General features: G+C 45.9%; 1 protein-coding gene and 1 long non-coding RNA gene across 4 annotated transcripts in view; one reads left to right on the top strand and one right to left on the bottom strand.

The window, feature by feature from the left end:
- The window catches only part of LOC116939006 (uncharacterized), a 38,300-nt gene extending 25,978 nt beyond the window's left edge, over positions 1 to 12,322 (top strand). For all 3 annotated transcript variants that reach the window (XM_076061155.1, XM_032946842.2, XM_032946843.2), the window contains exons 11-17: positions 114 to 230; positions 1,756 to 1,869; positions 2,658 to 4,085; positions 5,065 to 5,154; positions 5,709 to 5,816; positions 7,049 to 7,164; positions 8,973 to 12,322. In XM_076061155.1, the coding sequence (XP_075917270.1) occupies positions 114 to 230; positions 1,756 to 1,869; positions 2,658 to 4,085; positions 5,065 to 5,154; positions 5,709 to 5,816; positions 7,049 to 7,164; positions 8,973 to 9,032 (2,033 nt within the window). In that variant the 3' untranslated portion in view covers positions 9,033 to 12,322. The remainder of the gene's footprint in view (positions 1 to 113; positions 231 to 1,755; positions 1,870 to 2,657; positions 4,086 to 5,064; positions 5,155 to 5,708; positions 5,817 to 7,048; positions 7,165 to 8,972) is intronic.
- A 1,450-nt stretch (positions 12,323 to 13,772) lies between these two features.
- On the bottom strand, positions 13,773 to 18,138 carry LOC142915115 (uncharacterized). Its single transcript, XR_012935707.1, has 2 exons — positions 14,770 to 18,138; positions 13,773 to 14,006 (listed from the first exon to the last, which is right to left on the bottom strand). It is a non-coding gene; the product is annotated as an uncharacterized LOC142915115 (long non-coding RNA).
- Between the last annotated feature and the right edge of the window lie 2,548 nt (positions 18,139 to 20,686).

Here is a 20,686-nt window from a genome sequence, read left to right as displayed (position 1 = left end):
TCCCAGACAGTCACCCGTGATGATCAAATGCATTTTTCAAGTGTGGAGACTTTGAAGCTCTCAAACTCTGCCATTACTAACGGCGCACATTCTTGTGACCGTTCAACTCCCAGGTGTTGACATCGGCCTGAAGCAGGGTGAAGAGAAGCTGGCACCCGATGAAACCAAGAGCCAGATCGAGGAAACTCCGACACCGGGCAGCAGCCAGACCTCTGAGCAGGAGCCTCCTGGTGAGAGGAACCTGGTTTGGGTCCAACAGTTGTGCTGCTCCTGCAATGAGTCTCTTGTTTTATTGAATTCAATTAAAATAATTGTTTCGTTCCACTACTGAGAATTTACATGCCACCGATAGTTTTAGTTGAGCCATATGCATAACATTTCGAGAATTGTATCGAAGTGATTTTAGCAGCGGTTCTGTGTAATGTCATCTTCCAGGACCGTTCTGACACGGGGTTGTTCTGTGCTCACTGGGAGAGTTCCGTATAGGAATTTGTATGATGACACCAATAGCATTGGGTAAAGTCACGTAGGTAAAAAATAAAATAACAAAAATAACGACGTTTCGGCCACAACACAAGCGGCCTTCATCAGGTGAAGGGACGAGACTGTCTGGAGGACAGCGCTGGAGTGAAAAAAGCCACACTCAGATCACGACTTTTAAGCTGTGTGAGAAGAAATAAAGCGCCTTGACAAAGGAATTAGCATATAATTTAGCATTGAAATGGCTCATTGAAATAGCTAAGTTAAAGTATACACATCCGCAGAGGCACCCCTTGACAAAGGAATTAGCATAGAATTTAGCATTGAAATAGCTGAGTGATTAGCTTGTAATTGGTCACAGAAATAGCTATGTTAAAGTCAGAGCATATACATTCACTGAGGCACCTAGTAGGTGAATGTATATGCTCTGACTTTAACATAGCTATTTCTGTGACCAGTTACAAGCTAATCACTCAGCTATTCAATGCTAAATTCTATGCTAATTCCTTTGTCAAGGGGTGCCTCTCCAGATGTGTATACTTTAACTTAGCTATTTCAATGAGCCATTTCAATGCTAAATTATATGCTAATTCCTTTGTCAAGGCGCTTTGTTTCTTCTCACACAGCTTAAAGGTCATGATCTGAGCGTGGCTTTTTTCACTCCAGAGCTGTCCTCCAGACAGTCTCGTCCCTTCACCTGATGAAGGCCGCTTGTGTTGTGGCCGAAACGTCGTGATTTTTGTTATTTTATTTTTTACCTACGTGACATTACCCAATAGAACCAAAGAGTATGGATCCTAGCAGTTACGAAAGCTTTCAATCTAGAACCAATAGCATTATTAAAATATAGTTGGGAGAATTAAAACAAAATTTCTGACATTAAATTTTCCTGCCAAGGATGCTGTTTGCAGTCTAAGTGGCTTCTACACTTCAACCCTTGATAAATACTGCAGCAGTGACCCTTGAAACACATAACACTTTCCTCATCCAAATGAGAATCCAATACGTAACTCATAAAGCACACTTATCCCATCCCATACAAAACCCGTGTCCCATTACGATGTAATTTTAAGATCACAAATTCTTGTGAATAATAACAGTAAAACTGCTAAAAACTCAAAAGTAAAACACAGCTGGAATGCGACGATAATGCACCACAGCATTGGATGTGACTGTTCGGCTCACTTTTTGACTGGCCCACCGTGCTGTAATGTTCGCCTCAAACTTTAACACTAGAAATGGCCTCACTCATCACCCCGGTGTCTTCCGTTCCAGCCCCAGTCCGTGCCTCTGAACAGGTTGAAGAGAAGGTAGGCGAAGAAGCCAAGAGGCAGGCTGAGGAAGCCCTGAGGCCTGAAGATGCACGGACCTCGGAGGGGACGGTACCTGGTGAGTGTGAGACATTTATAAATGGGCTGTGCCTGTGAAATGTCACAGTTTTAACACCTTCCCAAGTCTTCTCATATCACTTGACAACTTGACAAAAGCCTTAACTCCCAGAATACCCTAACCACACAACAGATCCTTATTTACACCCTTGTCTCAATTGTTAATATCCATGCTCCCTTGCTTCCACAGTGCTGGATTGCATGTGTGTTGCCATGCCTGACCAATTTCATTCATTCTATTCTGCTGCTGATGTTGTGGGTGTCTCGCTGTACTCTGTGGGAGTCTTGCTGTGCCCATCCTCTGGGGAGCGGTAGTGCGGTGATTAGTTCACTGCGCTCCAAACCTGGCGATCCAAGTTTAATTTTAGCTCATGACCAATAATAGTGGTGAATATTTGAACCGGTCCTGAGCCTGCCCAAGATTTTGACTCCACGTTAATTGAGTACCAGGTGCAGTGTCTAAACATCAGACTTGGAGAGACGAAGGTGGCCGGGCGTGGTGTTGGCCACCCATCCCCTCATGTGCTGTCCTGGCCTTCATAAGTGCCCGCTAACAGCACTTGCCTAGACAGTGTATTTAAGGGTTATTAGTCAGCTATTAGTCTGTATCCTCTGCTGTAGCAGAATTGAGGGGCCATACCACAAACTAGCAACTGTCTTAAATTTTGATTTAAAGCTTTCGTGACTGCAGTGATTCATGTTCTTGGTTCTTTCGGTAAAGTCACGTAGAAGGGAAACAATAAAAGAATAAAAATATAAAACAATAACAACTGTCTTCCCAACTCCTAGGATCTGAGCAGGGTGAAGAGGAGCCGACAGCCAAGAAAGACATGAAACAGCCAGAAGAAGACGCGAAGCAGCCAGGGGAAGACACTAAGCAGCCAGACCAAGACACAAAGCAGGCAGTGGAAGACGTGAAGCAGCCAGAGGAATACACTAAGCAGCCAGACCAAGACACAAAGCAGGCAGTGGAAGACGTGAAGCAGCCAGAGGAAGAGACGAAGCAGTCTGGGGTAGACACAAAGCAGTCTGGCGTAGACACAAAGCAGTCTGGGGTAGACACGAAGCAGTCTGGGGTAGACACGAAGCAGTCTGGGGTAGACACGAAGCAGTCTGGCGTAGACACAAAGCAGTCTGGGGTAGACACGAAGCAGTCTGGGGTAGACACGAAGCAGTCTGGGGTAGACACGAAGCAGCCAGAGGAAGAGACGAAGCAGTCTGGGGTAGACACGAAGCAGTCTGGGGTAGACACGAAGCAGCCAGAGGAAGAGACGAAGCAGTCTGGGGTAGACACGAAGCAGTCTGGCGTAGACACAAAGCGGTCTGGGGTAGACACAAAGCAGTCTGGGGAAGACACGAAGCAGTCTGGGGTAGACACGAAGCAGTCTGTGGTAGACACAAAGCAGTCTGGCGTAGACACAAAACAGCCTGGCGTAGACACAAAGCAGTCTGACGTAGACACAAAGCAGCCTGGCGTAGACACAAAGCAGCCTGGCGTAGACACAAAGCAGTCTGGCGTAGACACAAAGCAGTCTGGGGAAGACACAAAACAGCCTGGTGTAGACACAAAGCAGCCTGGCGTAGACACAAAGCAGTCTGGCGTAGACACAAAGCAGTCTGACGTAGACACAAAGCAGTCTGGCGTAGACACAAAGCAGTCTGGGGAAGACACAAAGCAGTCTGGCGTAGACGCAAAGCAGTCTGGCGTAGACACAAAGCAGTCTGGCGTAGACACAAAGCAGCCTGGCGTAGACACAAAGCAGTCTGGGGAAGACACAAAGCAGCCTGGCGTAGACACAAAGCAGCCTGGCGTAGACACAAAGCAGTCTGGCGTAGACACAAAGCAGTCTGGGGAAGACACAAAGCAGCCTGGCGTAGACACAAAGCAGCTTGGCGTAGACACAAAGCAGCCTGGCGTAGACACAAAGCAGCCTGGCGTAGACACAAAGCAGTCTGGCGTAGACACAAAGCAGTCTGGCGTAGACACAAAGCAGTCTGGCGTGGACACAAAGCAGCCTGGCGTAGACACAAAGCAGTCTGGGGTAAACACAAAACAGTCTGGGGAAAACACAAAGCAGCCTGGCATAGACACAAAACAGTCTGGGGTAGACACAAAACAGTCTGGGGAAGACACGAAGCAGTCTGGCGTGGACACAAAGCAGCCAAAGGAAGATCACATGCCAAAAGATGCCAAGGCCTCAGAAGGAGAGCTTTCTAGTGAGCATTATTTTAAAACTTACCCCTCAATCCAGAAAATTGCTGTAATGCCAATTGTGTATTGCATTCACGGCTGTATATTCCACTGTGACGAGTTGGGAAGGCGTTAATCTAATAGTGTATAGATCATGGGTAATGATAGTTTTATTGTGCCGATGGCTGTATCTTGTATAATGTAGACAGCTGAATTATGTTGTACCGATATCTGTGCCCATTTGTATGCTCTCCTTCTAGTACCAGATGCTGCTAAATGTTGTGGCTTGGCTCTCCAACGCACCGGTGTGCTGTACTTGTGACGAATTGGCATGTTCTGTTTGTGACAAGCCTTACTAGTTGGCTGTGTTGGGTGGTGGAGGGTTTAACGACACGTTTATATATTTAGGTGTTCTAACCCAAAAAACCTCTATTATGAAATGAATCTTACTCTCGTGCACCACAATTGGTTCTTCTGCATATAAAATTTCTCTGTGTATTCAAGCATTTTTTAAACCAAGTGAGAGCCCATCGAGACGTAACATCTCCCCACCACAGGAGACTTTAGAAATATTTGAGGAATATAAGGAGCGGTGACGCAGTGATTAACTCTTTAAACGCAGTGATGCGCAGGTCTCTTCCCAGCCAAGATTAACATCACTGGCGAGTGATGGATGGACTAGTTCTGGGTCTCCTTCGTCATCCTGACAGTGTTGTGAACTTGGGTCAAACAACCCTCTGTGACTAACATGGCATGGGAGGCCTTCATTCAGGAGTAGATTGACAAGGAATGTAAACAATTTAAGTCTAATCTTTACACCAGGCTACAGGGTATGAAACGGAGTGTGTTTGCTTGTTAGTGGTGCTGGCTTTTAGTCTGGGCAGCCACTTGTGATAAAACCAGGTTCTCAAGGATAGAAAAGCTAATTATTTCAACACAGTGAGAATGACTGCACACAAAAAAGCCACCATGTTAAATTTGGTGTTGCTCTCCTTCCCTTCCCAGAGGAGGAGCCAGCAGCTGAGAAGTCCAGTGTCCAGGTAGAGGATGCGAGGATGCCGAAAGATGCTCCGAGTTCGGAGAGGCAGTCTCCCGGTGAGCGCGAGACACTGAGTACCATATTCCCTCGTTATTCGCGAGGGATACGTTCCGGAGATGTTCGTGAATAGTACATTTTGGGAATAATGATATTGGCCTAAAAACATCTATCTTTCTAATGATTTACTTGAAATAATTACGAAAATAAGCTATTAAATACTTGCAAATTATCTCATCACTTTATCCGTTTTTATCTGATCACTTTCTCTCGATGCAGTCGTGTAGAGTTCCAGATGCGATTCGCGGATGGCCAAAATTTGCGGATGGCAAGTTCATGAATAACGAGTTTGTGAACACGTTCCTGTGATTTAGTCCTCGTTACGGGAATGGCTCATGCCTAGCCTGTCTGCAACAGGCCACGTACGAATGTGAATGCTTGCGGCATGTATTCAGAAGGTCTGTTACCGAGATGCTGTGTGGACATTGGCCAGATGTTTGAGCAACGTTTTTTTGCTGTCTGTTGCAACGCAGTGGAGGAAATTCACGTGTTTTTTATTATTTTTCTTCTCAAATTTCCATTCCCGCTTTTCTCCTCGCTGTCCCTTCCTTAGGCACTGAGCATCATGAAGGGGATAGTCCGCCAGTCAATGAATCCAGAAGCCAGGCAAATGAAATGGGGCCGTCTGAGCACAAAAACATCCCGCAGCAGGACCCTCCTGGTGAGACTTCAGCGCTCGGACATTGCCTGTGACCCCAAAGTTGCCTTCAGAGGGCTGCCATTACAGGCTTGCACCTGAATATATAAATTACGTTATAAATAACAAAATCTACAATACAATTATAAACCTTTGTGTATTTAACATAAACATATTTATGGGAAAACCTCGCCGAACGCGGGGGGGGGGGGGGGTTACGTTCCTGTAAAATGCCGTGTTGGGCAAAACCGCGTTCGACTATGTATTTATATTGAACTTCTTTTACACATTACATAGCCAACTATGCTAATCGGACAAATAATTGACCTCGGGGGAAAATGGATTGCGTTCCTGGGTCTGAAATGATCATCCCCTCCCTCATTATATAACTAATTCTACATGATTTCTGCCCTTCTTACTGCACTAAAGGATGCAGAGTCGCTCTCCATTTGTTACGCATGTGTACACGCTTTATTTTTTAATTTCACCTCAAGACATTACTCTCTCCGCACAGAGGCACTCGCGCCAAACACTCGCATCTAACATCCTGACGCTCGCCCCGAACGCTGTCACTTGAACCCGAATGATTTGCCATCTAGCCGTCCGTATGACTATCGTCCTCAATTAGTGTATGGCTAGATGCTTGCGACGCTGTGTCAACATTTGCTTTATGAACGAGCGTGTTGTGTACACTATGCGTTAGATTATCACGCAAAAATATTAACAAAGAACACACATGGTATATAAATAATACCCGGTTGATTTGTTCACACCACAGTACTGCACCTTCCAACGGACACAGCACTCGCCTCTCGTAATCCTATCTAACAACTGCACCGTTCGCACTCGAGTCATTACTTGTCTCTGCTTTTTCTCACAACAATCACCACCACTCAACTTGCGCTTGGGGCCATGATTAAAGGGTGAGACCGCACGAGTTTTGGTGCTGGAATATGGTGATGCTGTAATTTGAATGCGATACCAAGTTGGGGGAAAATCACGTACAATTTGTTAAACAAATAAGGGAGGGGGTGATATTTTCGGACTCCGCAAGGTCTGTTATTTGACAAACGTAGTTTTGCCCAGCGTGGCCTCTTCCAGGAACGTCATCGCCGCGTTTGCCAAGGTTTTCTTGTATTGCTGGAGACCCGCAGATGAGGGAGTTTGCTCTCGCCACGCCGCAGGCCGACGGGCGGCCGAGCAAGTCCTTGGTGGCGGTCGTGGTGTTTTTAACAAAAGCCATCTGCTGTGCTCAGGCTGGGAGTACATCACCCGCAGCTTCTACTGCAAGCTCTGCTGCATCCTCTCCACCAATAGTGAAGTTGCCAAGATTAAGCACTGCAGAAGCACCCAGCACCACCTGAACTACCAGGCACGTCAGTCCAGCGTGGGAAGGGGGTGGTCAGTTTAGTAGCATCAGACTCCGGTGAAATAATTAATCGGTTGTATATTCGTGATGATAATGTTGACTGCTTCCGCCTGTGCGTTTATTACACCGTACGATTTATCATGGGCACTGTACTGCGATCGGTGAATGAAAACTAGCAGTGCCACCAATCCATCTGGCCAGTGCCGGTGGCAGGGCTCGTCAAATTTCCTCCAACGTTACACAAGGCATCTTGTGTCACAACTGCAGCCATCCAAATTAATAATAAGATTTTTATAAAGAATCATTCATGCTAATCGCGGCCCATGATGCTGTAGATTAATTAAATAAAAAAGCACCAAAACCCACATATAGTCAATACCAAGCAAATAAAAACCGTACTACCAAAAACAAAATGAATAAGTAAATAAAGAAATGGCACCAAACTCAAAGACACAACAGCATCATTTTTTTACAACAGAGAGATTAGTCGATGAGGTCTACACATCCCAGACCACAATCCCAACTTCCCAACCAAGCCAGAAAACCTTCACAGGAAGGCCGGTGGAGTGCCAAGAAGTTTAGACTAATTTATACCAGTCGGTCAAATGTCCACTATGTAACTAATTTTTCAGCGTATTCCTGGATGACTAAAAATGCCTTTCGTCAGATTTTAATAATATGATGGAAATGATTTGTTGGATACATCATTGGGAGGAGGGTATTCCAGACTAATGGGGCTGCGCATGAGAAAGCTCGTCCACCATTGGTTTTAAGTTTTCTTTTTTGGGTAGAGAGCAGACCTAGAGAAGATGAACGTAGAACCCAGGGGAGGGGAGAAAGATCGGCAGGGGCTAGCCCGTGAAGAATGTTGTAAAACCGCGAGGGCAATCTTTGTGGCGATTCTGGACTAAATAGATAGCCAGTGGAAGGATCGTAAAATGGGGGTAATATCAGCATATTTATACTGGAGGAATCTGAGTTATAAAGCTCTTTTTCACAGATGTCTAGTAGGGATGGGTCACAACATTACAATATGACGCTTACGGGTTATGAGTGGGTACTCTTGCAACTGCGTTTTGAACGTACTGCAAACGTTGGATGAGAGACAACAGACTAAATAACAGAGAATTGTCGTAGTCTAGCCTGGACTTTACAAATTCATTAACTATTGTTTCTGCAGCCAAATTGGAGAAACAGTCGCGGATACGATAAATTTTGCGAAGGTGGTCTTGCACGTAAAGGAAATGTGAGGAGAGCTTAGAGTCAAGAATGAATCCCAGATTTCGTGGCTGGTGACTAACATAGAGATCAGAGTCAAGCAGATGGACAGTAGATAGCTGATGTTGTGAGGTCATTGATTATTTTCTAAGAGAACTTCAATTGTATTGTTATTGATGCCTAGTTCTAGTTAGGACTCAAAACAGATAACCCATACACTTACAAAGGACTGGCTTACTGTCAGACACACAGATGAACATAGAACCCAGAGACTTAAAATAGAAACCATTGGATTTGAGGTACATTTACAGACAGGACCCATGGACCTTTGTGTCTGCTTTTAAGTCAGGCCTCCATACTGGATGGCTCTTTTATAAGGTCATTTCAGCTGCTCGATGAGTGTGGTAATTGCTTTAAATGTATTATCTCGGTAAATATGCAACACTGGAAGTTGATTGTGGCATGAAAGGTGTGTGTGAATGCTGTTTGTGTGTCAAGAGTTTAGCTAGATCGTTACCGATGGTGTTTAAGTATAATAAACTATTGCTGATGTATATATTGCCAGCACACCTGATGATGATTTTCCTCTCCAGAAATACATGGAGGAGAAGGCGGAGAGTGAACTGTGCAAGGCGACTGGTGAGGGAAAGTGACTGCGATGCCACGATTGTGGCTTGCATCTGGAACAATGATATCCTGTGACTGTGAAACTCCTCCATAGAAGCGATTTGTCATGGGCATGTGGCAAAATATAAAGTTAACCTGCTGATGACAGCTTACACGCAATTGGGTGGTGGTGCACTGGTGTGGAAACAGGCTGAGAGCATGATACAACCGTCATTCTGTTTATTAATATCAGTGATGTACAGCAGAGTCCTGCACAGGTGTAACTTATTGACCTGCATCCTAACCCAAAACTGTAACAAATATTCAGTAATTTACATCTGGTTATATTCTCGCGGTGTTTGAGCACCAACATCCATTAAATCTAAAAGGCTTCCGCGCCTGAAGACGACCTATTGGCAGGAGCTAACCACACCTGGCGTATAGTACTTTGCCAATAGTATACTTACAATGTTACTTTGAGTCCAGATGTTTAAATGAAAGTGAAAATGTACATTTCAAGTTTGAAAAGTGTCACCCAATGTTTAAAGTTCTGTTATGAAAGCTAAAGTGCCGTGTACAAAAAAAAAGTGTGCTGGTTTGTCGCAGAGGACCTACAATGAACGTGACCCGCACCCAAAACACAATAATACAGACTTTGTTCAGACCCAAAATAAACCAGCTTGTGAATCACCCATGGGCACTCACAGGTATCTGGCCTGATGCAGAATTCTAGTAGTGTACAGTTATGGATATTTGTGTAAGATTGTAAGTTGGACTCTATACCACACAAGGCATTGTCAACATTGTGTAATGCGTATGGCAGCAGTGAACACCTCTCGTCTGCACTGTTCACCTGTAGCAGTGTTCCTGCTCTATTGTTTATATAAAAAAAAATGTGGTGTGACCGCAAGTAGTCATTGCAGATTGTGTTTTACTTTTTTTTTGCTTAAAAGCTCGAAGTGATACGCATCTGTTGGAACTGGGATGTTTGTTAATGGTTCAAGAAAGCACCAATGAAACCCTCGCTGCAGCACGGCGATTTTACGGCATAACTTGGTAATGTCTTGGCCAAAATTTACCTTTCAGCAAAAAGGTCGGAATTACGCAAAGTTTCTCATATTTGCGAGAATCCCAGCCTGCTGGTCGAGATGGCAAGTGTATAATAGTACAGGTGACCCCCAACTTTGGACGGCTCGACTTGCAACCCCCCACTTTTACGACCTTATTGTAAGACCCCCCCCCCCCCATATTAGATGAAAACTCGAATCTTCGACCTCTTCTGTGTCTGAGAAGAGGAAATGTAATGGAGAAAAGTATAATATAAGTACATTTTTATATTATGTTTAATGACTTTGTAAAAGTTATGTTAAATTACAATGTTAGGGTTATTTTCATTTACTTTTGTGGTCAATTTTGGTATTTTTATGGTATGTAATGGGTTTCCAGAAATGGAGCCCCAATTGATAACATTGCGACTATGGGAAATAAGGGGTTAGACTTAAGACGGGCTCGACTTGCGTCCAGCAACAAAGTAGGCCGTAGGTGTGCCGGGGTTGCCTGTATAGGACGTTTCTTCCATGTCGATGTTTGCAATTTGAGTGTTCTTTCTCCACACGTGCCGGTTTTCTCCTGGCACGTATCCCACATACAAAACACTAAAAGGAATTGATTATCCTAATGTGAAAAAAAACCTGTTGCGATTTTGTTGAGGCTTTCCAGGACAAATAATGACCATTATGGCTTGATTCTTGATTATTCATGACTAGAGTCAAACTCTGCAGTGGCTTATAACTCACTGTCTTGACATTTTGAGAAGTAATTAGCATGCAGGTTGAATTGCTGATACTGCTTTTATGAAAAAAAACATTTGACTACGGTCATTTGTAAATGTATTTTATCAAGTAGTGAAAATAGATTTATCCCATCACAAGTTTGTGGTAGAACATTTGTATAGAAGCATGGAATAAACGTCCATTACCAGAAACATTAACTTCTGAAGATTTTGTCAAATGGCTTCTTGCAAACTCTCCCCTTCTCATTTTACAGACAAGCATCCCCACTTTACCAGAACATTCCCCAAGTCTTGTTCATATAATTATAACCCATCATTTATACAGGGTGAGCTGTAAGTAACTACCCAATTTGTTTTGCCTACAACTTGTAAAAAAATGAAAAACAAACGCTTAAATGATGGAAAACATTAATTCATGGAGATTCGATATAATTATGCATGAAGAATAATATCTTGTAAATGACCGCCCGCGTTGCATTGGAAAATCCGTTCTCTTTCAAAGGCCTTTCCCATCACTTTCTTATTGACACTCCGTTGCTCAATAGAAGTCTTGAGATCTACTGGTTTCGAAGTCTGCCAACACGCTTTGCATCCACCGTTCCTGATTCCAGAAATCGGGAAATCGCCCGATGCAGAGTTGGAGCCGTTGGGGTCTTAAAATATCTGCTTTAGTCTGAAATAATTTAACAATTATTTCTGAAATTCATTTAAACTATTCTTGCACGCTGCCGAGATGCATACCGGTTCATAATAAACTTCCAGGCTTTCTACTTTATTTCTGTAAAAAAACAATACTATTTAAAATCAGATCATGGCACGTGGTTTAAAATAACTCGTTTTGTTTGCATTGTCCATTAATATGCTACTTCAGGATTAAATTGGGGGCGTCTTATCAGTTTGTAATTAAGTATATGGGCCTACTTCGTCTAGATATTTATACCTCCTAACTTATATTTTTGGTTAAGTCTTTGTGATTAGCCTTTCCCTCTGGGTATGTTGCATCATGCCAACCTGGGGGTTTTCCAATAGAATTAAGTTAATTTCTCCATGTCCATTCGCTCGACTACTTTTGGAAAGTGTTCATTATATTCATGACCCTGCTGGCTATGAATTCGTGTTCCTCACACTAATGCTACACTTGCCATTCAGCCTCTCGCATATATTGAAAAACAATAAAAGATAAGGCAGTGTTAAGCACTATTCCTCAATGGACAGAAGTACAATGGTAAAAAAATTGATAATGCACAATTTGATTTGCACTCTCAAGTACAAAAATTATTTTCACCAGAATTAATCGCATTTCAAGTGCTGAATAAAAGTATGTGGCGTTTTTTTCTGTTTCCTTTTCTTTATGTAAGTCACCCACTTTTATTAAGCACATCAAATGTGAGTCATTTGGAAGTCAATTGATTTTCTACTTTAGAGTGCAAACAAAAGTGTGTGCATTGAAAAGCTTGTTTACACAAGTTGTTTTCATGACCCTGTAGATATGACAATGATGGCTTGCCTATGTCAACCCTTGTACATAAAATTGTAATGACTTGACACTTTCTTGAGATGGTTTCTTTTGTTGAAGACACATTCACTTGAACAGGTGGAGACCCCACTGCAACAGCCCCGAGTCTCTGGCGCATCTCCCTTATAATCAGTGCGAGGCCATGCCCCCATTCCCAAACCTTTTCACTGGTTCTAGACGCTTGCTCTACCAGCAGACTCTCCTGTCCTCTTCTGTCACCTGGCCACGCTCCTATTCTCGATCATTACCTTAGCCACTAGTCAATTCGTACTGCAAGCTTACTCCCCTATCATTACCTCCTGTGGCCACTAGTCAAATCACACTGGAGGCTGACCCCTGTCATTACCTCCCGTGGCCACTAGTCCACTCACACCACACAGCCGCCATCTCACCATATGCCTTTTTAGTGTAGCCCTTCGCCCCTCTGGCACAGCTCGGAACCGTGAGGGCGTCGTCATCAAGGGTGGTAGGCAGGGCTCCCAGCGCTTCGTCCATCCGATGGCTTGATACGCCGCCTCGAACCTTCGAGTGAAGGCACCCCAGTCACCTCCCGCTGCCACAAACTCCTTTACGGGAGTCATCCGTCGTGGATGGTCAGTTGCTCTCTCCCATGCCCCTGGAGCTGTAGTTTACTCGGCCGCCATTTGGGACCCCCACCATGCTCTGCTGCTCCCCATCTTGCCGCAGCTGCGACAAGCTGTACGGTGAGCTGCGAGACTGCTGCCAACAGGCAGTCCAGACGTCCCGCTACCTCGTCCCATCCATCTGTAGTTTGTTACTGTCGGTCGGCGTCCCTCCTCGTTGCCGCCGCAGCTCCGTCCTCGCCTGCAGGTTTGTTCACCGGATCCCCGCTGCCCAGGGCTTGCTGAAGGGGGTCTCCGCTCCCTCTTTTCCTCATCAGAAGTCGTTTCCGGTGGGTTCCCTCAACGGTTATACCGTGGCATGATGACAAGATCCCACTTCTGATACCAGTTATAATGACGACTTGACACTTTCTTGAGATGGGTTTCTTTTATTGAAAACACGTTCACTTGAACAGGTAGAGACCCCACTCCAACAGCCGAGTCTCCTGCTCACCTCCCTTCTATGTGGACCAAGGCCACGCCCCCATTCCCGAACCTTCTTGCTGGTTCTTGACGCTAGCTCTACCAGCAGACTCCACCATCCTCTTCCATCACCTGGCCACGCACCTATTCTCGTTCATTCCATAGCCACCAGTCCATTCGTACTGCAAGCTGACTCCCCTGTCATTATCTCCCGTGGCCACTAGTGCATTCGCACTGTAGGCTGACTACCCTGTCATTACCTCCCGATAACGATCATGCCGATTGCAAAGTCGTGAAATAACATTTAGAACACTATTGTCATATTTGCGATCATTACTGTACTGTATGAAAGACTGTAATAAGACATAGACTGCAATGCTATAATGTGCGCATATGGACAGCAGTGCATATCACGAGACCGTATTCAACGTGCACAGATTTAGCATTTTAATTTAAAGCACCGATATCAACAATCATAATGAGAACATTTGAGCAATTAAAACAGGAATAGCATTACGGCATTTAATTCTAAACCATAACCGTTCTCACCTGCTCGATCAACTTTAGTATACCGTATTTTCCCGCATTTAGCCCGCATACAACCCGCAGACGCATATACCCCGTAAAAAGAGCGTTTTGTGTAAAACAAATTTCAGATAGCCCACACCTCCATATACCCCGCATGCATTCATATCTTTAGTGTTGTTACCGCAGCTTAATTCCATCATATTAATACAAAGTTTACATTTGTAATACATTCCACTATCAATTGTTAACATTAAAATCATAACATGCACAAAGAAAACAAACCGGAAACGAGTAAACTTAAAACAGTAAATAAGTAACAAGTAAATATCCAATAAGTAACACATAACTGGTAGATAAGTACCGTAAGTAAGCGTACTGTTAGGCTTACCAGCATTCGACCTCATTACAGCTACTGGACCGGTAGTTACCCCTGTACAGTTTTAGCACTGGTAGATTGCGCACTGCGCAGACAATAGCGGCACTACGGTAACGCCATTGCCTCCTGGCAACAAAGCCATTGGAAGTTTGAACCAAAGCTCATGGTCGCGACTATACAGTGCTCAGCCAATAGTAGCGGCCGAAGGGACTCAGCAATTATGATTCCGCGTCTGGTAGACGCTTGTTAAGGCCCTTCCCATTTCGCAATCCATAGCCTCAGCTGAAACTTTCGCACCCCCCTACAGCCACTGAAAGTATTGCGCCCACTTCAAACATTGTCGTTTCATTGTACAAACAATTCGAATAATTTAAAACGTGATAACATGTACAAGTTTAGTGTAAGTGGTTTATTCAGCAGCGCTTTAGTCAAAGGTAAGTGTTGCATAGTGGATAGTCCTACCATGAAAACATTAAACGAGTTATGACATGTCACATGTGTAAAATATTTTTGGGATAGCCCGCACCTCCATATACCCCGCAGGGTCTTGTTTTGTTTGTAAAAAGTGGTATACCCCGCGGGTTATATGCGGGAAAATACGGTAACCCTGTTGCCCTCCACAAGTCGGAAAGGGCATGACAAACGAAAATACTTTATTAAGATTATAACTACGTAATTAGTTTAGCGATAGCAATCATAATTATTTTTCTTATGAAATCTTGAATTCCCACGCGAGTAGACGAGTGTGTAGAAAATATCACCTCATTAAAGCTTCGTATATCCGAAGATATTAAGCGTCAGTTTCCAAAGAAGATAAGCAGACAACACGGTAGCTTCGATAAGAGTGTAATAATAACAGGCAGTTCCCCGACTTATGAACCACCTGACTTACGAGCACCCGCACTTACGAAAGAACCTCCATAAGATGTTTTTTAACCTTTCGACTTTCAAACCGCATAACTTTTGTTTAGTGCAGCGATCCGCCGTGAGATTTAATGTGCATGTGTTAGCTTGAGGGCGCGCGTGTGTGTGTGCCTGCCCTCGCGTATGAACTGGTCCTAGGCCTCTCCTAGGTCGACCCGGCCTCAATTGACTACCCACTGTGGAGACAAAGGCGGCCAGGGCGTGGTGCTGGCCACCCACCCCCTCGTGTGCCATTCTGGCCTTCATAGGTGCTCTCTAACAGTCTTTTACAGGTTAAATGAAGGATCTTTGTCGTCGCCTTCGTGTATGGCCTGACGCAGGCACTATCGGGAGGTCACCGCCACTGAGTGGCGAATGGAGACTGTTGTTTGCATGTCCCATTGTGGTAGTGTAGTGTGCTGCGCCACGAACCTGGCCAACCGGGTTCGAATCATACTCCGTCAACATCAGTGATGATTATCTGAACTGGTCCTGGGGGCCTCCCCTAGGTCGACCCGGCCACAAATGAGTACCTGATGCACTGTGTAAACATCGTCACTGGGGAGACAAAGGCGGCCGGGCATGGTAATGGAAACCCACCCCTCCCCCCGTGTGATGTGCCCGGTCTTCAAAAGCGTTACTCGCTAACAGCACTTGCCCCAAGTCTGTTAAAGCTCGATAAGAGATTGTTGACTTTGCACGCGTATGCCCCCCGTGTGTGTCTGTGTGCAATTGAGCCTTAATGCGGGATCCCGGGGTCCCATCAGCCCCCGGCTCTCACATAAACTGCGTTGCGACGTCATTTTATGCCTGTTGGAGGTGAACGATACGGCGATCTATTTCCCTCGACGAGCTCTACACGATGCGCTAATCAACGTTTCAAAGTTTTGTTTCTTCTGCGCATTCGTCCTCGTTGCTGCGCTTGGACGACACGACAACAGAATGATCCGCGTCAGGTGGGTCGCGGCGTTTATGTGCGCGATGGGACGGAGTCGCCAAAAATAAATTCATTACGATTTTGACTTCCGTTTATTCGTGACCCCGGTGTCCCGCCATAAGGTTCAATTATGGGGACTCCTTGCCCCCCTTCTGACAAGCGAGCTAGCATCAGGACACAAGGTATGTTAAAAAAATATTTACTACTAGCGAGAAGTACCCGGCGTTGCCCGGTGGAAAAATATATTTCTAAACTTGTCTTAAAAACATAACATATACATACACAAGTACTAAGCTATGTTGAAAGCCCGGCATTCCATTTGTCCATTTGTCCATCAACAAAATTATAAAAGGCTTGAAGCAGTCCTGAATCAAAAAAGTTATAGAAAGTGGTGGGTAAATAGTTGATCTAAACGGTTTCCAAAAATTGTCGACCTCCCCCCCCCTCAAAAAATATTTTTACCCCCCTCCCCCGTAGGCATATATACCTACAGACCCTACATACAATAGAGTGAGAAGTGTCTCGTGACTCTATAGTAGTATCTGGCTCTCCAGTAGTATCGACTGACTCGAAAGCAGTATCTACCGACTCTAGAGCTGTATCTGCTGACCCTATAGCCGTATCTACTGACTCTATAGTCATTACTACTGGACTCTGCAGCAGTATAAACTGACCTTAGTGGAATCTACTGACAGTAGTATTATCTACTGACTATAGTAGTATCTACCGACTCTACGGTAGAATATATCAACTATAGTAGTATCTACCGACTCTTTCGCAGTAACTACTGACTCTGCAGAAGTATCTAATGACTACATAGTAGTATCTACTGACTATAGTAGTAACTACTAATTCCATAGTAGTATCTGCTGACTTTATAGTAGTATCTGCAGACTTTATAGCAGTAAACCATAACAGTGCTCTAGACGTGCCACGGAGGGTCTCGACCTGCGAGCCGGCAGGTCAAGCCATCCGCCGCAACACGACGGGACCACTACTCTCGTGTCAGGCAGCTCTCTAGAGATTCCTTGAATTTTACCTGAGCCAACTAATGCTCGCCAATGGGGGATCCACGTAACATTCGTGGTCCCATGGCATCCGAACACACCTTGGTCATTCAACAATTTCGGGGCATCCTGGTCAGGATCCGTGCCCCAATCCAATACTTGCACCCATCTCAACCTCCTCTCACTTTGATGCAGGCTACAACACCCCAAATTCCTCCATTCGCCGCCACACACGCAATCACCACAGCGAACCACAACGATCCCTTAATTTAAGGGCTTCGTGACTAAACAACTCCAGAATCACAAGTCCAAGGCACTCACTCCTTAACATATAATTTCACACCATACACACCATCTACTATTCCCGATGAACCAGCCGCCCCTACCAATACTCGGCCCGCCAGCTTCAGCTACTGCGTGCCCGAGTTCAGCTCTACGAATCCCCGATGACCCCGATGCGTGAGGTGATTTTTAGCGATTGGGTGTCTGGTGCATCGTGACTCGCCTGGGCCTGGCCGTAGCTGTCGACGAGGCAGTGGACGCAAGGGGCTCCATGATGTCCCCACGACGCTTGGCAGGCGAGCCTGGGCGCCCGCGACGAAGGCGCCAAATCGGACCGGGATCACCACTCCCGGAGCCGTCCTGGAGTTCCCCCTTGCCACCGGACCCCTCCACGATCCGCTGCCATAACTTTCCCCGTAGGCTTTGTTTCTTCCTGCGATGGTTCCACAACAATCTTGGATGGTTGGCTGGCCCATTCGTCTCCAAGCCGAGATTTTACGATCCACCCCAGTCCGTCTTCGCAAGGTTTTGCACGCATGCAGGCACCCCTCGGGCTCAACGGTGGGTCGTATACTGCAGACATCTTCTTGTAGGCATCCTGAAGCGTAGCACTCTTCTCCTCAGGGATGGCCCAGAACACTGCGAGGCCGTCATCGTCAAGAGCCGTAGGTAAAGATCTCAATGCCTCCTCATGTCCAGCCGACAGACCGGTACGCTATTCCAAACTGGCGGGTGAAGGCACTGCAGTCGTGTCCCCCCCCCCCCCCCCCCCCCGCCGCCAATTCTCTGATCAAGGGCAACCTTTGTGGTTGCTCGGCGGCTCCTCGCCCCGCTGCCCGAGATGACACCGCCTCCGCTGCCTCCTGCGCAGGCTCCAAAATGGCGGCCATCAGTCATGTCGCCTCCTGCGAAATGGCGGCCCCAACCGCGTGGTCTCCAGCGTGGGAACCCCGACCGCAGGCGGCCGCTCTACCATCCCTCCACGACTTTGCGGCTCGTCCTCGGCTGCGCCGGCTCTCGAAGTCGCCGCACTCTTCATCGCCACCAATTCAGCAACGGTCGAACAGAGCCAATCTGCCTCCGCCACCAGGTCTTGCCACTCTTCCTTCGCAGGTGCCACTTTCTCTGCACCCTCGGGCTTCATCACCGGGCTTCCGGCTCCCGGGGATGCTGGGGGAACTCCTTGGTCGTCTCCCTTTTCCGTCTCTGAAGATGCTATTTCCTTTCTTTAGCATTTTACAATAGCCACTTCTGACACCACTGTAATGTAGCTCTCAGAGACACCGTCTTGTCTTTGTGTATATTTATTATGAATAAAATCCACTAACTCAACAAGTAACCACGAGTGACTATGTACACTTGGATAGTTAGACGACTCTATTCTGAGACAACATAGCTTCTAGTCTCAAGATAACTCGAAGATAATGGAGACGACCTGTTCCAAAGCGACGACGACGGCGATTCCCCACACCAACAGCCCCCAGGTCCGTTTCGCGCTGGCTCTTATGCCTCACCCGATCCGGCCACGCTCCTATTCTCGAATTCTCCTCACCGCACCTGGCTCTGTCAATCTCCACCCTTATTATACTTTGCCGCCATTGGATCCCGTGCTCCCCCTCACGTGATCCTGTCAACGCTTGTCCCATCAATCATCATTAGCATGTCCATTAGTAACCATGGTCCCGGGGAACCATACTGTCCCTCTATCGCTCCGTACTGTCTTTACACATGTGTAGTGGCATGTATAGTGTCTCTGTGGTGTATCGCCAGTATCGAGATAAGGTGTGGAGTCTTTCTCTAGCACCGGGATGAGTACGAAATGTAAGGGCCCCTAGGGGGCATAGTTCGGGTGACAGCGAGAGAGAGGTCGGGTGAGGACATGGTAGTCTGGGTGAACCCGAGAAGGCACATGACTGAATGAGGTAGTAACGGGGGCCAAAGAGGTGAGAGGGACACGTGATGTGGGCCCAGAATCTCCGAGAAGGATCTGGAAGAGGGCGTGGCCAAGGGTGGAGCCTGGTCACGCGGCAGCCAATAAAGGCCGAGTCCCGAGAGCGATCTTGGCTGTTCGTCCCTGGGAATGGAATCCACCGGCTACGTCTTCGGTCTTCGCTCTTCACGCACGGCATCGTGGACCAGGCAGGGTGTTAGCTGACCTGGTTCTAGTATATAGTTATCCATGGTGGTCACCACCCTAAGTCGTTATCCCGTCGAGTGGTTATATAGTTACGCGTGGTCGTTACCACCCTATGTCGTTATCCCCTCAAGTGGTTATACAGTTACCCCATTGTATTAATAATAAACGTATTGCTTCCAAGTTCGAGTGTGCACCTCTGTGGAACCCACTACACATGTAAGCTGTCCCATTTAGTGCCCCTTGTTTTATTTGGAGGATTTTAGTTTCATCTACGAAACCACATAGTGATGTACAGTACTATATTCTTAATTACGGGAATACCCCGTTTCAAGTCGGGGACACATTCCTGAAAGGTGCGACGATGAATATCTAAACGACGTAAATCAAAGCAATTTTTCTACGACAGATGGTATGGTGAAGCTGTGTTCATCTTCATCCTAGACCACACTCTATTAAATTACTAAAAACACTGTATTCAACACTAGCGTACAGTAAAAAATTCGAACACGAATTATAGTGTACAATAGGATAGAGTTCACTATAAAAATCATTTTTAAAAAAGCTGTACAATATATTATACTCGACAGTACGGTACATTTCTTTACGCGCGATGCAAAGTTGTTTGTGTACAGGGTAGGTGGAGGTGAAGGCCAAAGGGATGGATACAAAAAAGGATGGATGATTCTTTCAGCGACGAAAGTTTGGATCTAGGTAATGCAAATCAGGTAGCGGTGTTTATAAAGTGGTGACATTTGCGAAACGATGTAAAAGGGGGATACGTAAACCGGTGTATTACTATACTTACCTCGAGGCATTTTCCCAAATTTAGAGCAGTTTGAGCTTTTTTGTCTATTTACTGATTTGTGTCGTTATTTATTTGGATGTTCACATATCTGCATATGCCTCAGTCCCCAGGGAGTCAGATTTTCTGTCAGGGAAAGTGCAGGGGAATGAGCAAGGAGTTTGCGAGCATGACGTGACCAGCTTCCTCCTTCCATATGTCGAGTAATAGTGCTGGCCGCTGACTGAAAGTGGTAACTACAGTGTACGGCAGTGCACACGTTAGCAAGTGACAGTATGCACGGGGGGAAGACAACTAGGGCAGAGAAAACCCGGGAACCTGCTAGTAGGTTCCAGAAGGGGGGCGTGGCCAGGGCAAAGCAAGACCAAGCTCGGG

Source organism: Petromyzon marinus, chromosome 5 (assembly GCF_048934315.1).
Source record: "Petromyzon marinus isolate PM22_M1 ecotype Great Lakes invasive population chromosome 5, UKy_Petmar_22M1.pri1.0, whole genome shotgun sequence".
NCBI lineage: Eukaryota > Metazoa > Chordata > Hyperoartia > Petromyzontiformes > Petromyzontidae > Petromyzon > Petromyzon marinus.
This window is presented reverse-complemented; position numbering and strand designations above follow the sequence as displayed.